This window comes from Hippoglossus stenolepis, chromosome 14 (genome assembly GCF_022539355.2).
Source record: "Hippoglossus stenolepis isolate QCI-W04-F060 chromosome 14, HSTE1.2, whole genome shotgun sequence".
NCBI lineage: Eukaryota > Metazoa > Chordata > Actinopteri > Pleuronectiformes > Pleuronectidae > Hippoglossus > Hippoglossus stenolepis.
This window is the reverse complement of record NC_061496.1, coordinates 11,919,095-11,937,920: the sequence shown is the minus strand read 5'-3', so window position 1 is coordinate 11,937,920 and position 18,826 is coordinate 11,919,095. Positions and strand designations below refer to the sequence as shown.

Below are 18,826 nucleotides of genomic sequence, written 5' to 3'. Positions count from 1 at the left end.
CTCTCTCTCTCTCTCTCTCCTATCTATCTATCTATCTATGAGGCAGCTGACAGGAGTCACTTTTGTTAATACCGCTGTTTTACACTGCCATCTACTGGTTCACATGAGAAGTGCGTGTGTTAAGCCTGTGTGTGTGTGTGATCACTGTTTTTATTATTTTGTTTGCAGCATTTCGCAACATTAAAGTTTTATTTACTACTATTAAATTCTGTTCTATTTTATTAGTTTAGTGTGTCACATTCATGTTGCTGTAAATCGGCTGTTGCCAGGAATGAGGAACAAAAGATTGACACTGTCCTATTTTCTTCAGGACACATTTAAGAACTGGACAAACGAGTGGGTTGTACCACAATTACGTTGCTATGGGTGGTTAAAAAGGGACAATATCCTGAGTTTTTATGGTGTAATAACTGCGATATTTTCTGTGAAGCACTACCCATTGAAATTAAATATATTCATCTCGCGTTTATTGAAACAGACTCGTCCGGATATCTGTCTTTGAAATGGTTTGGTCCACTTCCGGCTGCTTACGACAACAACGTTGGGCACATGAGGAGCAGTGGTTAGCGACGCATCCTGAAGTTGTTCCGTATCAGACCAGTTTAACTTGAGCGTTTGTGTGAAGTGTGGACATCAGGAGTTGTGATGGGTAAGAATAAGCCAGGAGGAGGAGTGGGCCGATCTCTGATCAAAGAGAGGCTCCAGTCAGGCAAAGGAAAGAAGAGGGGCGACTGCTGGGTGAGCTACAACCGCTAGCTTCTGTTCAACATGTCTGACACGAACATGTCTGACACTGATAATGTGAACATGTCTGAACATAAACTAATAATGTGAACATGTCTGACACTAACATATCTGAAACTAATAATGTTAAAGTTTCTGAAACTAATAATGTGAACATGTCTGACACTAACATATCTGAAATTAATAATGTAAACTAATAATGTTAAAGTTTTCCTGAAACTAATAATGTGAACATGTCTGAAACTAATGTGAAAATGTCTGAACTGAAACTAATAATGTATAATAATGTGTGGTCGTGATGTTGCCAAGAGATCATCATATCATTAATATTGCAGTTATGGTCCTGGACACTTTCTTTCCTTCACTGTGCGTAGGCGTCAGTTTAGTTGTGACCAAATTCCCATAAGAAAATGTCAATTTGCAGAAGAAGGTGAAGCTAATAAATGGATATCTCCTCCTAACAATTAGGTTCCCAGGCTATGGAGACAAATTAGCGTTGTGTCTTGATTACATGTATATACAGTCCGTGGTTTTGATGCAGGGCAGTCCTGGGAATCCAACCTGCCAAAGCTTACAGTTGCAGTGTCAATTGAATGTGTTTTTATCTGACTCCCTTTCTTCACCTTTACGTCTCCAGCGCCACACCAGTGAGCTGAACGATGGCTATGACTGGGGGCGGCTGAACCTGCAGTCGGTGACAGAGCAGAGCTCCATGGATGACTTCCTTGCGACCGCTGAAATGGCAGGAACCGAGTTTGTTGCAGGTTTGTGGTACCTCACTTAACTCGTGTAGTTCTTGGGTTGTCTGTTGTACACATGGTTGTACATGCTCTGTCCAAAGATTGGGAACAAGCTTCACTCACACGCATTTAGAGGTGTACTACTACATGTACTCATGTATGTTAAAATCATGTCAAAGTGAATCCAGATGTTCTATAAATCGATGTCTCTCAAACCAAATAAAGGTTCTCATTGCACCTTTATCCTTTCATTCCACTTCCTTATTCTTGCTTTGTTTTCTTAGAGAAACTCAACATCAGCTTTGTGCCAGCGGAGGGCAGAGCTGGTCTGTTAACAGCTGAGGAGAAAACCAAGCTGAAGAAGCTGCATGAAGACAACAAGCATTTCCTCAGAATTCCCCGACGGTAGACACAAGAGATCTTGGTAACGTGATAACATTTAAGTGTATTCTGTGTTTTAATAGTTGTTATGTCTCTTGGTGGTTTTAAGCCCCCACTGGGATGAAAGCACCACAACAGTTGAACTTCAGCAGGCAGAGAAAGAAAGCTTCTTGGAGTGGAGACGAGAGCTTGCAGCGTGCGTATATATTTCTGTCATCTTTCAATTAGTAATGTTATCCAGTTTGTATTTTTAGTAAAAAAAATTAAAAAACATTTGTATGTTATACTTGTGTTGGATTATTAGTGTCGATAATGTAACAAAATATCTTTTTGTTATTTTCTAAGGCTGGAAGAAGAGCAGATGCTATTTCTCACACCATTTGAGAGGAATCTGGAGTTCTGGAGACAGCTGTGGAGAGTGATCGAGAGGAGGTACGAACCAAATCTCTGTACAGCCGCTGGTTTAACCCTGTTCTCAATGGAGCGCTGCAGGAATGAGTCCTGAAGCATCAGTAAATTCCCCATTCATGCTTGTTAAGCATTTACATGTTTTTAAAATGGGGGTTGCAAACAAGTGGCTAAAGAGACTGCAGAGTTTATTGGGGACATGTAACGCATCAAATATGAAAATCACTCCAAACGATAGCCCTCATTTACAGCCTCTTTGTTTCTATACTCATGTCATTCCAAAATATTACTAACTTTTTAAAAAGCCAAATCAAATTAGAGGTTTTAATCTTAATGGTGATGACGCTGAAGTCATAAAACTGTGATCTCTAGATCATGTGGAGTCTAACATTATCTTTGCTTTACATATGGGATTGTATTTAGGCAGAAAATATGGAAAGATCCCGTTGGCTGTTTGTAGAGTGAACCAGTGATACTGAATTACATGGTGGCCCTACAGAAATACATCATATCTGCAGCACCAATGAGGAATATCTTCATTTCATGTGACGCTCAAAGCAATATTTTGTTTTGGTTTCCTTTAGTGATGTTGTCGTTCAAATTGTTGACGCCAGAAATCCCCTGCTGTTCAGATGTCCTGACCTGGTAAGAACATATCTTTTAGGAAATGTTTATTTATGAAAGGAGATTACGTCCTTTACCTTTGTGTGTCCCACTTTTTATTATCAGGGGCCGTTGTTTGATTTACATAACTTAATCCAAGAAAATCCCCAAATTCTAAAAACGACACTTCTCTCGATTGATTGTACTTCTTTCTTGTTGTGCTTGTAGGAGTTATATGTAAAGGAAGTGTCAGGGGATAAGGTGAACATGCTGCTTGTGAACAAGGCAGATCTGCTGACCAGGGAGCAGAGGCGAGCGTGGGCCAAACACTTTGAGAAAGACGGGATGAGGGCCGTGTTCTGGTCGGCCCTGGCTGAGAGCAACAGGCTGGATGCAGAGGAGAAGGTAAGGGGATGGAGATTCGATGAGCTGCTTTCTGAGTGTGTTAATACATTGATGGTGAATGTATGAAATTTCAAATGTTTTTTGAATAAATCAGTGTGAAGAGACATCATGTAGCATCTTAAGACATTTATAGCTGACGTAAACCCCAAATGAATGTGACCAACTTCTCTTTTCACAGGGTTTGGAAACGGAGGGCATGGAAGTGGAGGATCCGGAGTGTGGAGAGAGTGACGAGGAAGAGGACAGTAAGCCGGACAATGAAGACTTGAGCCAAAAAGGAGCGGATGGAAAGGAGGAAGTGAAGACTGAGGAGGAGGAGGGAGAGGAGAGTAGTTCAGAGGATGACGAGCAGGAAAAGATAACTGTGGCTGATGAGGAGTGGTTCACCTGCTCAGAAGACGGGTATGAAGAAGGGGAGAGGACTGTCGGTTCATCCAGTGAGTCCTCATTCCACAATTCCAGCCGTCTCCTGCATAAAGATGAGCTGCTGGAAATATTTAAGGCTGTTCACAACAGGCCCAGGTGCAAAGAAGGAGAACTGACCGTGGGACTGGTGGGTAAAAGTTCTGGCTCTGGTACATTTGTAGTCATCTATAGGAATGTTAATGTGTTTGTTTCATTGTAAAAATAATGAAAAATGCCCCTAAGTGAAAATAATCTCTAAATAACAGTGGACAATCATTCTATTGGTTTGCAAACATAGCATTGATCACCGTTATTAGGAGCAGGTGGATTGCTAAAAGACCCTAATCACAAAATGATGTGAATAATGGTTTCTCGTCACGTATGAATCTGACAGGTTGGATATCCTAATGTGGGCAAGAGTTCCACCATCAACACTATTCTAAGGAACAAGAAGGTGTCGGTTTCTGCTACTCCTGGACACACAAAGCACTTTCAGGTGAAGAACTGCTCCACACACCATATGAATTCAGATCATGTGTAACATCAACATCAGAAAGCCTGAGGTTTTTCCTTTTTTTTAAACATATATTTCAGACCCTGTTTGTGGAGCCAGGCATGTGCCTCTGTGACTGCCCAGGTCTGGTCATGCCCTCCTTTGTCTCTACCAAAGCTGAGATGATCTGCTGTGGGATCCTGTCCATCGATCAGATGAGAGACCACGTACCTGCCGTCTCTCTTATATCCTTTCAATGCTTTCGGCACAGCACCTGCAGAATTCAACTACAGCTTTTTTTCCCCCTGTAAGGAAAGAGGTGTTGATTAACTTTAAATACACTGTACAAGTTAAATAAAAGTCCTTAACAGATTCGATACATATGTCAGTCAGTCCCTCGGCATGTGCTGGAAGGCACCTATGGCGTAAACATAATCCGGCCACGAGAAGATGAAGACCCTAACAGGAACCCGTCCTCTGAAGAGCTGCTGATGGCTTATGGATGTGAGATTATCAGACATCAATTACCAGACCCAAACATTTACTTGTCAGCATGTAACTGACTGAGAAGGCTTATAACAATTAAAATGATAACAATAATTATTTCCAGCAGCAGTATAAGAAAAGCTCAACATATGCTGGTATAATTCCCATGCATTGCACAGGCACAGTTAGAGGTTTGACACATAGAATTGTTTTAAATTGTATAAATGTTCTACCTCAGAGTTTTTAGCTTGTGTTTGCCATTTTCTGGCCATTAAGAAGAGTTTATAACCACAGGTAACCGTCAGGTTTCTTCCACTTCCATTCAGGAGCAAAAATATTTTTTTTAAACCTGAAAAAAAACATTGATTTAGACATTTATCGTGATGATTATCGATACTGACCGAAATGAAATTTTATCGACCTGTAATGACAAATTTTCTGCATTTGGAAACCAAGATGTTTTTAGATAAGAGCTAGATAAAGTTTTATTCTTTGTTTATCTTTTTCCAGACATGAGAGGTTTTATGACAGCCCATGGCCAGCCTGATCAGTCCAGATCGTCCCGCTACATCCTGAAGGATTTTGTCAGCGTAAGTACCAGACAGGGTCCAGAATTAAGTGTCAGTTTGTGGTGGGTTAAGGAAATAAGGGACCTTTTTAAAGTCAATATAGAGCCTCTCTCGCTAGCAAAATCAAACATGAACATTTATCCAATTGAATGAATGTATTTTAATCACCTGCTGCTTTAAATGCAACAAGTAAATATCCTGTCCTTCTGCTGTATGTTCAAAACTCAGTGGGAAACTTTGGCTCTGTAGCTGCATGTTGAAGTAGCTGTTACACACATTTATTTTGTATCAAGTAATTGTCCACAGAGAATGAGAAATGTAGATGAACACATATGGCTTTACCATCCAAACAGTCATTTAGAATATGTACATCTTGTGTGGAACACTGACTTTGTAACATGCTCTCCCTTACACTCTGCAGGGAAAGCTTCTGTACTGCCATCCTCCTCCACATATAAATCCTGAAGACTTCCAGCCACAGCACGACAAGTTCCAGAATAAAGATGTAGACGAATGTGACATTTCCACGACAACACACAAACATCACAAGGTCAAGAGAATAGAAAACTCGGTTGACAAGAACTTCTTCAATCAGGTACAGTACATCTGATGTCCTCTTACTAGTAAGAACAATTCAAGAGTGGTAGTTATTTATTATCAATAATTCAAAAAGAGAGGCTTTTCATTGTGGAAATCAGAGTTTGAGCGTTGATGTGTCTTCTGTCTTTAGGACAACGTGCGGGCTCTCACCAAGGGCGTTCAGTCCGTCATGGGCTACAAACCAGGCAATGGACCTGTCAGCCAAAGTAAAACCGAATCAGAGGTGGTGGTGGGCAAACCCTGGAAAAAACACGGGAACAAGAACAAGAAGGAGAAAGTTCGCCGGCTCAACAGCCACCTGGACGCCTGACAGTGATCTAGAAAATGAGCATTTTCCACTTGCAGATCGTTTTTAAGCAGGAATGGGGGAAATAATCCAATGTACAATTCACATGTGATTCCAAGGGAATTGATGCTGAGCAGTATTTGTTTAGATTTACACTTTGGCTACTTAATCCTGTGAGAATGGAAAGGTCAGGCTGTTGTGATATAAACTAATGAGGAGCATAATCTGTCATGGACTGTTGTGTTTGTTAAGATTGTATTGGTGCAGTGCATTCCATCACCAGTTGAACAACAGATCTCACCACAGTGTTTGGAAATCATGTGAAATTAGTGAAAAATAAAGACATTTTCAAGTCTTCATTAATTTACTCTATGTTGGATACATCTTTTAACCACATGTTATGATTGACAAATGTAAAGAAGCTGGATCATAGAATAAAATCAATGTTTTCATGCTATTGTGTTGCTGCTTCCATTTCTATGCGGTTGTTGATTAGTGCAAAAGTAACTTTGCATTTGCTAATATAAATTATGGAATTAAGCCCAGGGATTGATGTCATTCAATATAAAAGATAAGACACTGTGACACACACACGTCTGCCCATCATTTATCTGGTCTGTGGTCAAACAGTCTCTTACCTTTGTTGAATAAAACAACTCACATGTATAAAATAGTTGGAGATCGACATCTGCTGTAGTTTGTTGTTCTTCAGTCACTGAAGTTGAAGGAAAAGTCGAGGAAGAGAGACGGAGATGAAGCGGAAACAGCGCCAACATGTTCAGTGGGGGCGCTGAAGACCGGGGTTCGATTCCCTCGACGGGGAGTGGTTTGGTGCTTGTTATTGACCACAGAGCAAACTACAGGAGAGCTTCCAGCGTCATGTTGTCAAATGTAGAATTATAAAGACAACGCTCTCTTCCCCTTAAACAAGGCATCGTCTTCATCCATGAATATAAACACAGTGGTTCCTGGATAAAACCAATGTCCCCTCACCTACGTTATTTATCATGCTGATGTTGGACGGTCAAGCCGAACCAAGTTTAAATTTTTCTCTTCTCTTTGGCCTTCAGAGACAAAGATGATTTTCATTATTGTCATTGAATCTGCAGATAAATTTGTACATTTCTAGTAGACAGTTGGGAAAGTGTCAGACCATCTAGGTCTCTTCAGTAATATTCTCATAGCGTCATCATAAGCAACTTGACGTTTCTTTGAGCTTGCATTTTTGTAGTATGACCACAAGTGGGCGGTATAGAGCGGTGAATAGATGTACTAAACTGAAATCAAATATTATGAAAAATAAAAATGTGTTGTACTTTGAAAATGTTTCTGTTAAAAACTAAATGAAAAGTCTCTTGAATTCAATTTCTTTAATTGATTTTAGAAAAACGTTTTATTGTTGGTCTTGCAGTTGCTGCCCCCCCAGCTCTCTCACTCAGCAGGTGTGTGAGTTGTCTTCCTCGTGTGACACTGGATGTATGTGTGTCAAACACGAGGGGACCCGTGCTGATCATGGATGTTCACACTGGACCGGGATTCAACTCTTTCTTCTCTCAACTGTTCGCTTTTTGCATGGATTCTTTCTCCACCTGTTTCTCACGTGACTCAGACAAACCCTGCGTCCTCATCGCTCTCAGCTCTTTGTCCTCGCTCGCTTTACTTCTGTCATGTCTGCTGTAAGTCCTCATCATTGCAGACTCTTGCTGTGGCTACTCCCTGAAACTGTTCTGCATCACACCCGTGTTTCAATTGTTTAAGGTTGATGTACCAGAGGTGCAGATGTCGTGGGGAAGACCCTGCAGAAGAAACCATCATTTCCCTCTACTGCCTCCTGGGTAACCTGTGCAGCACCGTGGGAGCCATTCTGTCCACACAGCTTTATATTCAGGTGACTTCTTAAAATCCAGTTCACTTTTATTTGTAAACACAAGTTTGAGACCTTAAAGATCAGCGAGAACCCCAACAGTTACACGTCAGGCTGAGGAGAGAGAAAAAAGGGGGAGAGAGGAAAGGTGGGTGGGAGAGAGGGGACAGAAGAGAGAGAGAGGTGGAGAGAGAAGAAAATTATAAGAATGATGTTTATAGATGTAATGATGTTAATACAGCTTGTATGATAATAATAATTGTAATTATTTAGATTATTATTATTATTATTATTATAGTATAGTATAATAATGGCGATAATAATAACAGTTGTTGATGTTGAGTATTGTCAGATCTGGATCCTGCAGTTCTGGACTCAGAGATACCTGCAGAATGAAATTAATCATTGTACTTTATTCAACTTTGCAGGCACAATTTAATTAATGTCTGCTACGCCCCCTGTAGGTGTTAATGGGCACCTTTGCAGCTGCTGTGGATGCTGTCAATGTGATGTTTTCCTGCTTCCCAGTGTTGCTCTGCTGGAACACAAAGACAGGTAAGCTTAGGGTCGTATCGTAATAATTTGTTTAATACGAAGTGCAGGTCGGCAGCTCAGTGTGTTTTAATACTAGCACCCAGCTGGCCAAGTCCTTTAGGCAAATGAACAGCAAGGAGGCTTATCAGAGAATGCTGCAGATAACCAAACAAACCAACTGTTTCTCTTCTCCTCTCTGTGGCCTCCATCAGAGAGGAGGCTGAGGGTCATTAGGAGGCGGAGGAGACAGCACCTCCTCGCAGTGTGCGTACTGATGGTGGTCGCAGGAGGTTTTATGAAGTCTCCGGTCAAACCAGCAGACAGGCTTCTCAGCGGGAGGAGACTGCTGCACGTCACCCTCCAAGTAACCACTCACCAACTCTGTGGACGGTCACAGTGTGGTCGAACAGCCACACGTTTATACATATATATCTCTTTCAGTTTAGTCGATGATTTTTACTAATATAAGTTTTCATACATAATGTTTTAACACATTTGAAAATGGTTATTCTCAAAGGACAACACTGAAATCCTGGGTTACATACTTGGCTTGATCTCTTTTGTCATCGTCTGCACCTCCAGGTTCCCTCCGGTCTGCAGAGTCGTAAGTGAAAAACAGCCCATGAGTGTTTTAATATCCGAGCTACTCATCTCTATAGTCGGATTGCTTTCCCCAAATTCTGCCCACTGTTAAGGGAATGACGTTACTTTCCCCCCTGTAGTACAGAGGACGGCTGTTGACCCAGGCCCAGGTGTTCTCAGGACTGCTGTGCTCCCTGGCTGGTGCCCTCTACGCTGCGGTCCTCCTCCTCTACGACACTCGGATGGGATTCCTCCTGAGAGTCATGCCGTGGCTGCTATCAGCAATATGCGGAGTCTGTCTGGATCTTCTCGTATCCTTGCTTAACAAAGTGTCTCTTACTGAGTCTTCCATGCTCAGGGTTTCAGCTCCCAGAACCCAATGCACCAGCCAGAGCTGCACTTTGCTATTGGTGGCATTTATAGCACAATATTCAGCAAATGAAAGGTTTTACATTTTCGTAAAGCCCTCTGGTTGCTTGTTTTTTTTGAATTACAGGAGCTGCAGCGATAGATGCCATGAAATGAAAATAAATCCTAAGCAGTTTTCAGACATGAACTCCAGAGGATGTGCGCTTATTGGGTCCGTACTTTTACCGGAATTTGATTGGTTGAAATTTGATTGATTGATTGACACATGAACAATGCAGGAGCGTTCAGGTGACGGGTGGTGCAGCAGGACGTAGCAAATTAACACCGCAGAGGAAATCACATGTTTTTGTTTACAGCACATCCACACTGACTTTGGCCCCAAAAGTTCACTTGATATGTTATTGGATGTCTCCTATGTGTGTGGCACCGCTTTTTTATCCTAAGATATTCGTACTCTTTTAGATTTTTTTCAGTTTTGCTTCTGTCGCGTGTTCGAAACATAATCACACAACCACTTGCTCGCCGTGAAGCCTGTGACAGATCCCCTGCTGTGTTCTCACATGAGCTCACTCGGACATTGTGCAGAGTTGTTTCTCGAGAGCTGTCTGGAGAAACTCTGCAGAAAGTCCAGAGACTCCCACTCGGGCATTTACACTCTCAAATACAGCCCCTCCAGAGAATGTCCGGAGGATCTCTGGAGTTCAGTGCACTTCTGAAAGCAGCAATAGATTCCCATGAAAATCGGGGCTAGATTTAATAGCATATTGAAATGTGCGTGACTTGTACAGATTTTCAAATGGGAGTGATGTGTTGACCTTTTACCCAACGCCGTCAGATCCTAATCCTCCACTGGTGCAAGAGAGGAACCAGGCATCAGTTTATAAGCTTGTCTCCAGACACAGAGAGTCTTTTAGGCGGCTCAGGCATCTCCACTGAGGAGAATGTTGCCATGAAGAACCACAGAAAACAAAAAATGAATTCATCACCACAAACAGAAGTAAGTTTTCTTCATAAATAATGCTGGTTATTGGCTTTGTTTAATGTAATCCTGAATAATTAAAGTGCTAATGATATGTAACAGGATTTTTTTGTCATCTTTTTGTACTAGTCAATGTTTTCTTCAAAGACAAAAAATGTCCAGAAGATGTCTGAAATGGGCCGCTACATGGACGTGAGTGATCACCCTGCAGGGAAAATCATCAAAGAATCTTTTGTTCACAGTAGTGATGTGGTCTCTGCATGTGAAAATATCTGCATATTTTCTAATCTTGTCAGTGGTCGCAGTTGGTGTGTGATATTTTAAGTGGAAACTCTTCTGTTTGCAGGTTTGCTTGCAGGAGGCGGAGGGCGAGCGTCTCGACGGGGCAGGGCGAGGGATCAGAGTGGAAAGTTTCGTCCTGTCGGATACGTCCTTTGACTCCTCAACAGTCAGCTCAGATCTGGAGGTGCGTAGGAAGAATGAAAGATCTGAATTTAATATTTCTATTTTGTTGCCTGTTTTTATATATTTTTGGGAATATTTATACTTTAACCACACCACTGCAGATTCCTTGTATGTGTGAACCTATTAGGCAATACAACCCGATTCTGTTTCTGGGTGTTTAGGTAGGGAATGTTTAACCGGTGCAGGAGCCGTGTTACATTTTCTTACAGAGGGGAGATGGGTAAACCAGTGGCAGATCTAGGATTTTTCTAAATCGGGCCATAAAGGGTCACAATTTACCCAGAGGGGCACTATAGGGGCCAATCAGATTTCCGCTACCCCCCTGACCCCAGCCCTGGATCCGCCCCTGGAGTCAGTCACGAAATATGAGGGAAATGTTTCATGTCACAAACAGTACTAAGAGTATAGTATTATATAGTGTATACAACTGTCCAAATGATTATTATTGGTATTTATAGGGCATTTTAACTGAGGTCATTTAGATAGATACATAGTAAGTTACAGCAGGAACAGTTTGGCTGTGCAATAATGATGGTTCAGCTGCTTCAGTTTCAGAGTCCTTGTATTGTCATGACTTACTGGGACACTTGAATAGAAAAGAGACATTGTTGTAACAACCCCATAAATCCCTCTGATTTAATGTTTATTCTTTTTTTATGAACCAGTAAGGCCTTAAAGTAATATTTTACGTTTTATAGCCGACCACAAGTTTTCACCTGCATGTCCGCTTTGCCTTAAACAGAAATTGAAAACTGTTTTTTACAGTAATCTCAGATACAGAAGTCCTGAAGTGCTCTTTTCAAAGTGTACCACTAGGTGGTGACAGCATGCAGATATAAGGGATGGTGCACAGCCGCTGTTCGCCTGCGGTGTTCTGTCACCTTGTGTGAACTGCTCTGAAGATCTGTGTCATTTCAGTTTATTGCCTCTTTATCTCGCCTCATATAACTGGTGTTATCGTTTTATACGTTCATGAAGAGGAGGAAGTTGTGTGCTCTGCTGTCCAATCAATGTTTGATAAACTGAAGGACAGGAATGGAAATAAAATGCTGTCAGCCCATTTTGGGACATTCAAATTCAAATTCAAAAATACAAATGGAAGGCTGTGGCCGTCAGAAATTTACAACAGCAAAACTCTGATGTCTGAGTGCAAGTGAATGCAGCAAGAGAGGACGCTCCCTGTAGACTTCGTGGTTGTACCCATCACACAACAGGAGCTGTTTTCAACTTTGTGTGCCTTCAGTCAGCAAACTGTGGGGTGAAGGAATGAAAACAGCTCTTATTCTCACAAGCTTGTGCGGATGGGAAGGAGATGTGGTATTGACAGAGGTTCAGAAACATATTTTATCCATCATTATAGACACAGGGTTGGTAACAGAGTAATTTTACTCTCTCCAGAAACCTCTAGTTTCTCCTGGAGCCAGCAGCTTTCTGTGCAGCCTCTCCTGGTCCTGGCTGCAGACATCCTCTGTGGATGACTTTTTTTTTTTCTTCTGCTAATTGCATGTGTCGGGTTTCCTACTTCCACCAGTAAAATACCATATGGCTGCAGATGGAGAGTGGCAGGGTGGTAGCACTAGTAGTGTGCGTCCCTCACAGGATTGAGTGAGTGACACATTAAACCTGACTGACCACAAATTGCCATTTTTCACTCATTCTGCAGACGCATGTCAGCAATGCAGTTAAATTTCTTTCAAAGCTCAGTACCTGAAGATTTGCACCGTCACCACATTTCAAAATAAACATCAGGGAAAAGGACTTTTAGGGTTTAATCAGCTGGACATCTTGACCACACGTGTGGCTTAACCGAATGTGAGTATCCCAATTAAATATCACCTTTTTTTTTAAAGACAAACTTAAAGAGTTTCAATATCTCCATTTTGGGGCTTTACAAGCATGTGAGTGATTGTGTGTGTAGATATCTTTCTGCTACCTCCTAAAGTCTCCCCCCCCCCGCTCTTGACAAACCATGAATATTTCTCTAGATCCACTCATGCTGAACCGATGTGCTGCTGTGCTACATGAATGTGTTTCAATGGGTTTAAAGTAAACTTTAGTAAACTCTGAGGCCCGGCAGTGTCACAGAGCGAGATGTGGCTCTGTCCCTTCATGAGGAGAACACACACGTGGAGACTGCTAGTTAATGGTGAAGCCGACGATGGTGCAGACTTTAGTTTCAGTGCTTTAGCAATTTCTTATCTGAATCAATGTTTGCTCTGTCCAAGTTCTTAGAGTTGAACTCAGAATAACTACCAGTGAGGACAGTGTGTGTGTTTGCCGCTGGAAACCAAGCTTTGTTTTTCACGTGATGCTCAGGGAAGTAAGTCAGACGGTTTCTTCTGAGGACAACAGTCAGCAATGTTTTTTAAAGCATTGATGAGTCAAACTATAGAGTGATAAGCGCGTGTGGATAGAGGTTTATGGCTAAATGTATGGTGCTGTCATTTACGAGAAGCAGGGCTTGTATTTTAACTTCTTCTCAGTGGACAGTTGCCACAGAGCAAAATTGGCCTTGACGGTTCACATTTATATAACTTCCACTGCTCCGAAAGGCCGAGTTTGAGTTTGCGAGCGGAGTGAAATTACAAGCTTTTACTTTCTCATGCAGGCCCTGATGCTCACAGCCACAAGAGAAACTCCCTCATTATGCTGTCGCTGAGAGCCAAGCTGTGGAGGATGTCATTTAACCAGAAACAAAGGCAAATGGTGTGAGCCCAAACAATTGGAGCTTGATACTGTTCACCTAACAGGAAAAAGCAAATGATGGGAATGCCTTTAGCAAAGTTAGAGTAAGAGGACTCTAAGAAAAGCATTCAAAATGTCTGGGTTACAATGTCTGCAGAACTCCTCTTTACTTGAATCTATTGTGGTGGACGTCTGTCATCCTCCAACAGGACTGCGACTGTTTTGGGAGCAGCTCAGATCAGTGTGAAACATGATAAGGTGGAATTTGTGCACTTCTGACAATAACAGGTACTCTTTGCTGAGGAGTACTGAACAGATCTCCAATCTGTAATGTTTAACAACTGGAGAAGTCATATATTACTCGCTTCCTCCTGAACTCTCTCTCTACTTGCCAGTTAGAATTAACAGAAGACGTTTACTTGGTGATTTAACAGAGGGATTGTTTCCATAGAAGTTGACTCCATGTCTAATGTATAATCCATAATACACAGAACTCTAGATGTCAGTGAAAACTGTGGAAAAGTTTGTCCTCAACTGTAAAATGCAAGTAGAGACAGCAAGGAAGAAGTGTTTACATAGAACATGTATTGAATTTTTTTCCCCTGCTTTTCACAATAACTCCATAATCACTGATCATGATAAAACCGCACTACGCTTTGGAGCGTGCTGCCTGTCTAAACCGAGCAGTGGGAGCTCACTTGGCTCACCGCAGCTTGAATTGTCTATTGTGCAATGTGTTCCGTGAGCGTTTCTGCTGAGTGCCGGTTCTTATTTGTTTGGGTGAGGCTGAGGCAGGGGGTGGTGGGTGGGGGGGGGTTGACGGAGGGGGTACAGTGAGGGGTGGAATTGTTTGAGTTTTGCCTTATGGCCCAATTGTTCTGCTGTAAAGGATCTTTGATTAAAGACCGAAAACCGGGCTGGGCCTGTCTGCCTAGGAAGTCGTGCGAGATGTTTGCCCCGTCTATAGGGGGGCAGTGCTACCCTCTGCTATTCTGGGAGATGTTTATAGTTTCTTGTGTGATGGCTCCTGGCCTGGAATTTAACTGTGTGTGAACACTGCTGAACCTTTCATGTTCTGGGTTTAGTTGATGTGGTCATACTACAATGGTCATTAAAGTACACTTATCTGAAACATAGACAACCAGTGTTGGAAAAGGACAAGGCACAGGGCCTCAGAACAAGTAATAAATCGTCTCGTGTTTCCAAAATAAAATGAATGATCTGTTTGTCTGGTTGTTTGTAAGCAAGATTATGCAAAACTTGGTGGGAGGATGTTGAGTGGGTCAGGGTAATATTCATTACATTTTGGATCCAGGAACTATTTCATCGCTCTCTTTAACATTTTGAGATTTCTGACCATTTTTCCCAGGGAATAATTCATGCATCTTGATTTAAAAATCTGGTATATTTAGGGCACTTAAGTGTTTGATATATATTGACTATTCGACTATTGGACCTTGGCAGAGGTATACGCACTTCTGAGTGTCATTCTAGTTAAGTATGAGGCAGAAGAGTTAGATGGTGTTGATTCACCAAAAACTCTTTTATGCCTTTTTAAAGACCTGTTTTTTTTTCAATTCTTTGCATGTTAGAGTAAGTATGCTAATATTAGCTACTAAGATGACTCTTTATACAAACATGTTATGACAATTATCCAAATAATATTTTGACATGTCCATATTTTCCAGTGGGATTTTGAAGAGGCAAATGATCAGTGGAGAGGACCAACAGCAAAACGACAGGAGGAGGATGAGTTCCCCCTCCAACAGTGTCCAGCAAACCCCAAACCCTTCACCATCTGCACCTGTTCCGTGTCTGGACTCCTAAAGAAAACGCTGTCTGGTAAAGAAGAGAGTGTAAGATCCACAAAGTGATGATGAAGAAGAGAATAAAATCTGCAGAAAAGGACCCATCGTCTGTCTTGTTTTTGTACACAGCTTTATGATTTAGCAAATATGTAAAACGTATTGTTTTTTAGTTCAATGATGAGAGTATAACCATGAGTTTTTTGGCTGGTAACAGTGGATGTTTAATTATAGATGCATTGTGCAGCTTTGTCTAGAAGTTGGGGCCATTTCTCAGAGCAGAGGAGCAAATGCATTTACTGTCGAAACTCTGTCCTGACCGCATTCATCAAAACCTCTGACAACTGGGATCTGTTAAGGAGGTTTACGGAAAAGACCTCCCCTAATAAAACAATATTGCTCCCCCGCTGGCTTGCAAGGTTATTGGGTCATATCCTGTATTTTGCTTGTCGACCTGGGTTATCAGGGCTGGACTGGGAAAAGGGCCGACAGAGCAGATAAGCGCCAGACTAGACGGCCCGGGCTCGTCCGTCCTCTCCATCATCCATCGGACTTCTGTCCATCTGGCTGCTCTGGGGCTTTAAAGGATGATGAAGGAACAACTAACCAGGCCATTTTAACTGAGGGGACTTCCTCAAAGCCTGAAAACCAAACAATACACAGATAAGAGCTAAGTTATGAGGCATGTTTTCCTCCTCCCTGTTACATTTCCTCAAGTGACATGTCTTTCTGAGACAAATGAGTGGGAAACCACTAATGAAGTGTAACAAGGCGATCGCTGATATCAGCAGTCGCACTCATGTTACTCAACACCTTGTTTTTCCTGTAAACACGACTCAATAGACTGGGAGATCATTCAATTATATTGTTGTGAATTTGTGAATTTCACCAACACCATGCTGAGATGATAAGATCTTAATTTGTTATTGTTCTACCAATTTAAGTGACCGATTAATTAATAATGTTGAGACAACTGTAATTAAGAACTAGAAAACTTGGCAACTGAAGTTATTGGACGGATTAGAGGAAGAAATGACTTCAACAAGGTTATGTTTTCACCCCTGTCTGTTGGTGTGTTTGTTGGTTTGTCAGCAGGATAACACGAAAACTACTGAATGGATTTCCATGAAACTTGGTAAATGGGGAAGAACCCTTTTGTTAAAAATTTTTGTTTGGGTATTTTCTGACATTTCTACTGATTACCAAAGGGAATACATGGATCTTGGTGAAAATAATCTGTCATATGTAGGGGACTGATAAGTGGGTGCGACTTGATTGAATTTAAGGGGACTACTGGGCCTTGGCAGAGGTATATGCTACTGTTCTAGTATAGCATACTGATATATTACTGATTTGCGAAATTATATCTTTTAACATTGTGATAATTGTTTTATCCATATTGTCCAGAGCTGCCGATAGTGTCTAGTTGTGCTTTATAATCTATCTACTTTTAGTTTAGTCTGTAATACCTTTTGGTTTTTGATAAATGAACCCACAATGAAAAGCCTCACACTTCCTGCTGCTTATAGGCCAATCTATTGTTGCTGATGAACAGCGATAACTTTATCTGGTGCATACAGGTGCTTTTTAAAAAAAAATGTTTTATCCGCTGTTTACTCGGGGACTTAACCCAGAGAATCTTCTGGAAAATAGACCTAACGTGAGTTGTGGTTTTTAATCTGTTTTTCCTAATATATCCAATAAACTCAAGAAAAAAAATTGCATTTGCACTCCATTAATGTCGTCTGTAGTTATGATAAATGCTGAGCTAGCATTGCTCCATCTCTGGGCCTCATCTCTGTCCCTTCTGAGATCAGCTGAAAGGAAAACAAACAGCGTGTCCAACATAAAAAGGTGGAATTCTGTTTGCAGAAGTGATCAAGAGCAAGGATTAGCACATCTGAAGCAGCAGTGGGGAATGGGCCTTTCTGTTTTTCTTGGCCGTGCGTCAGTGATCCCTCCACAGAACATGGAAGATAGTGGATGATTTGAGGCCGCGGGACATTTTGCATGTTTGTTAGAAGGGGAGGGGGGCAATGTTCAGGAGAAATACAAAACTCTTGAATAAGCCAGGAATGAATGATTACCCAGTAGTTACTGAAGAAAGAATTGGATAATAGTTCATTGTGAATTTCTTAAGAATAGTGATTTGACTCATAGCTCAGTTTACTTCCCACAAATGGTACGACTCAGCCTGTGAAAACATTTACACGTACCCGATATATTTGATTGCATCATGAGAAATGCGTTGATCTGTTTATGAAAAATGACTCACCTGGGAAGAAAAAAATTATATCTAAGCTTCTGGTGCTTTGATTCGTCTATTCTTTAATTAAATGTTTCTCTTACAACTCCCTCAACTTTATGTATGTGCAGTTCAAACTCACCAGAGAGCTCGAAGCACCAGTGACGTTTGTTTCACAGTGTTTGTACGTTTGCTGAAATTAGCATGATTGGAAATATCCTGTTTGTGGGCCCCCGGGACAAGGAGATTATGCTTTCACAAGTGTCTGTTTGTGTGTTTGTTGCTTTATCTGTTTGTAGGATGACACTTAAAACTACGAAACCCGTTTCCACCAAACCCGGTGGAGGGATGGAACCTGGTTCTGGGAAGAATCCATTAAATCTTTGTGAGGCTATGGATTAAGAGGTGGATCCATGATTTTTGTCTCTTTCTTAAACAATGACTTATTACAAACAAGTCATTTATCAGACCACTTCCTTGTATCTTTTATACAGTATTTCTACTATGAGAACTATACAATCATGTGTAGTATTACTGGGTCTTGGTGGAGGTATGCGCTCTAATGAATGCCATTCTAGTTACTTGCTTGTGATTGTATTTTAACCGCTTTTCAGTACTTAGTAATTACATCTGTCTGATCATTTTAAGGGAGTATTTTGTAATGGAAATATCCGTGAGTTGCTAAACTGGTCTACTGGACACATGCCCATGGGCTCAATGGATCAGGTGGCTCCGGGTCTTCACCTGACAATTTTCCCAAAAAGAAACTCTAAACCACCAACTTTATGCAGAAACATTACTAAGAGGCACAAATCATATACTCGATGACAACCCCAAACCAAAAAAACAGAGAGACTAAAAGCCACTCAACAACATGATGCTATAAGCCACAGAATGATGAAGAATGACACCATGGCTTTGGTTAAGAAATGTACTGTGTCCACACATTCAGTTCACCTCAGCTCCACCCACAGTCCACCTCTTATATGGTATATCAGTCAGCCATTACCATTTTGACAGCGCCTGACTCAGACGAGTCAGGCGCTGTCAAAATGGTAATGGCTGACTGATATACACACTCAACCAATTGTGAATCAGTCTCATCTGTCCACCATGACATTTCACCCCATTTCAATAGCATCAAAAAGTACTTAAAACCAGACTTGCAGGGAAAATAA

The 18,826-nt window shown here is 41.4% G+C and overlaps 2 protein-coding genes across 2 annotated transcripts; both read left to right on the top strand.

The window, feature by feature from the left end:
* The first annotated feature begins 429 nt into the window (after positions 1-429).
* On the top strand, positions 430-6,577 carry lsg1 (large 60S subunit nuclear export GTPase 1). Its single transcript, XM_035177213.2, has 14 exons — positions 430-738; positions 1,382-1,508; positions 1,769-1,889; positions 1,975-2,061; positions 2,211-2,297; positions 2,858-2,918; positions 3,105-3,281; positions 3,460-3,834; positions 4,081-4,182; positions 4,281-4,424; positions 4,560-4,683; positions 5,176-5,255; positions 5,656-5,829; positions 5,965-6,577. The coding sequence occupies exons 1-14, from the start codon at positions 646-648 to the stop codon at positions 6,142-6,144; spliced, it is 1,932 nt and encodes a 643-aa protein (XP_035033104.1). The 5' UTR covers positions 430-645; the 3' UTR covers positions 6,145-6,577.
* Positions 6,578-7,544: 967 nt separating this feature from the next.
* On the top strand, positions 7,545-15,506 carry tmem44 (transmembrane protein 44). The gene is made up of 10 exons (XM_035176928.2): positions 7,545-7,796; positions 7,879-8,008; positions 8,449-8,539; positions 8,731-8,882; positions 9,036-9,122; positions 9,241-9,411; positions 10,305-10,466; positions 10,578-10,640; positions 10,795-10,914; positions 15,287-15,506. The coding sequence occupies exons 1-10, from the start codon at positions 7,633-7,635 to the stop codon at positions 15,470-15,472; spliced, it is 1,326 nt and encodes a 441-aa protein (XP_035032819.1). The 5' UTR covers positions 7,545-7,632; the 3' UTR covers positions 15,473-15,506.
* The last annotated feature ends 3,320 nt before the right edge of the window (positions 15,507-18,826 follow it).

Bases quoted from the DNA above. Each gene is read 5' to 3' on its own strand.
- tmem44 (XM_035176928.2), top strand. From the start codon at position 7,633: ATGGATGTTCACACTGGACCGGGATTCAACTCTTTCTTCTCTCAACTG. The intron at 8,883-9,035 runs GTAACCACTCAC...TTATTCTCAAAG, and splicing joins TGCTGCACGTCACCCTCCAA to GACAACACTGAAATCCTGGG. The intron at 9,123-9,240 runs GTAAGTGAAAAA...TCCCCCCTGTAG, and splicing joins TCCCTCCGGTCTGCAGAGTC to TACAGAGGACGGCTGTTGAC.
- lsg1 (XM_035177213.2), top strand. From the start codon at position 646: ATGGGTAAGAATAAGCCAGGAGGAGGAGTGGGCCGATCTCTGATCAAA. The intron at 2,298-2,857 runs GTACGAACCAAA...GGTTTCCTTTAG, and splicing joins TGGAGAGTGATCGAGAGGAG to TGATGTTGTCGTTCAAATTG. The intron at 4,183-4,280 runs GTGAAGAACTGC...CATATATTTCAG, and splicing joins GACACACAAAGCACTTTCAG to ACCCTGTTTGTGGAGCCAGG.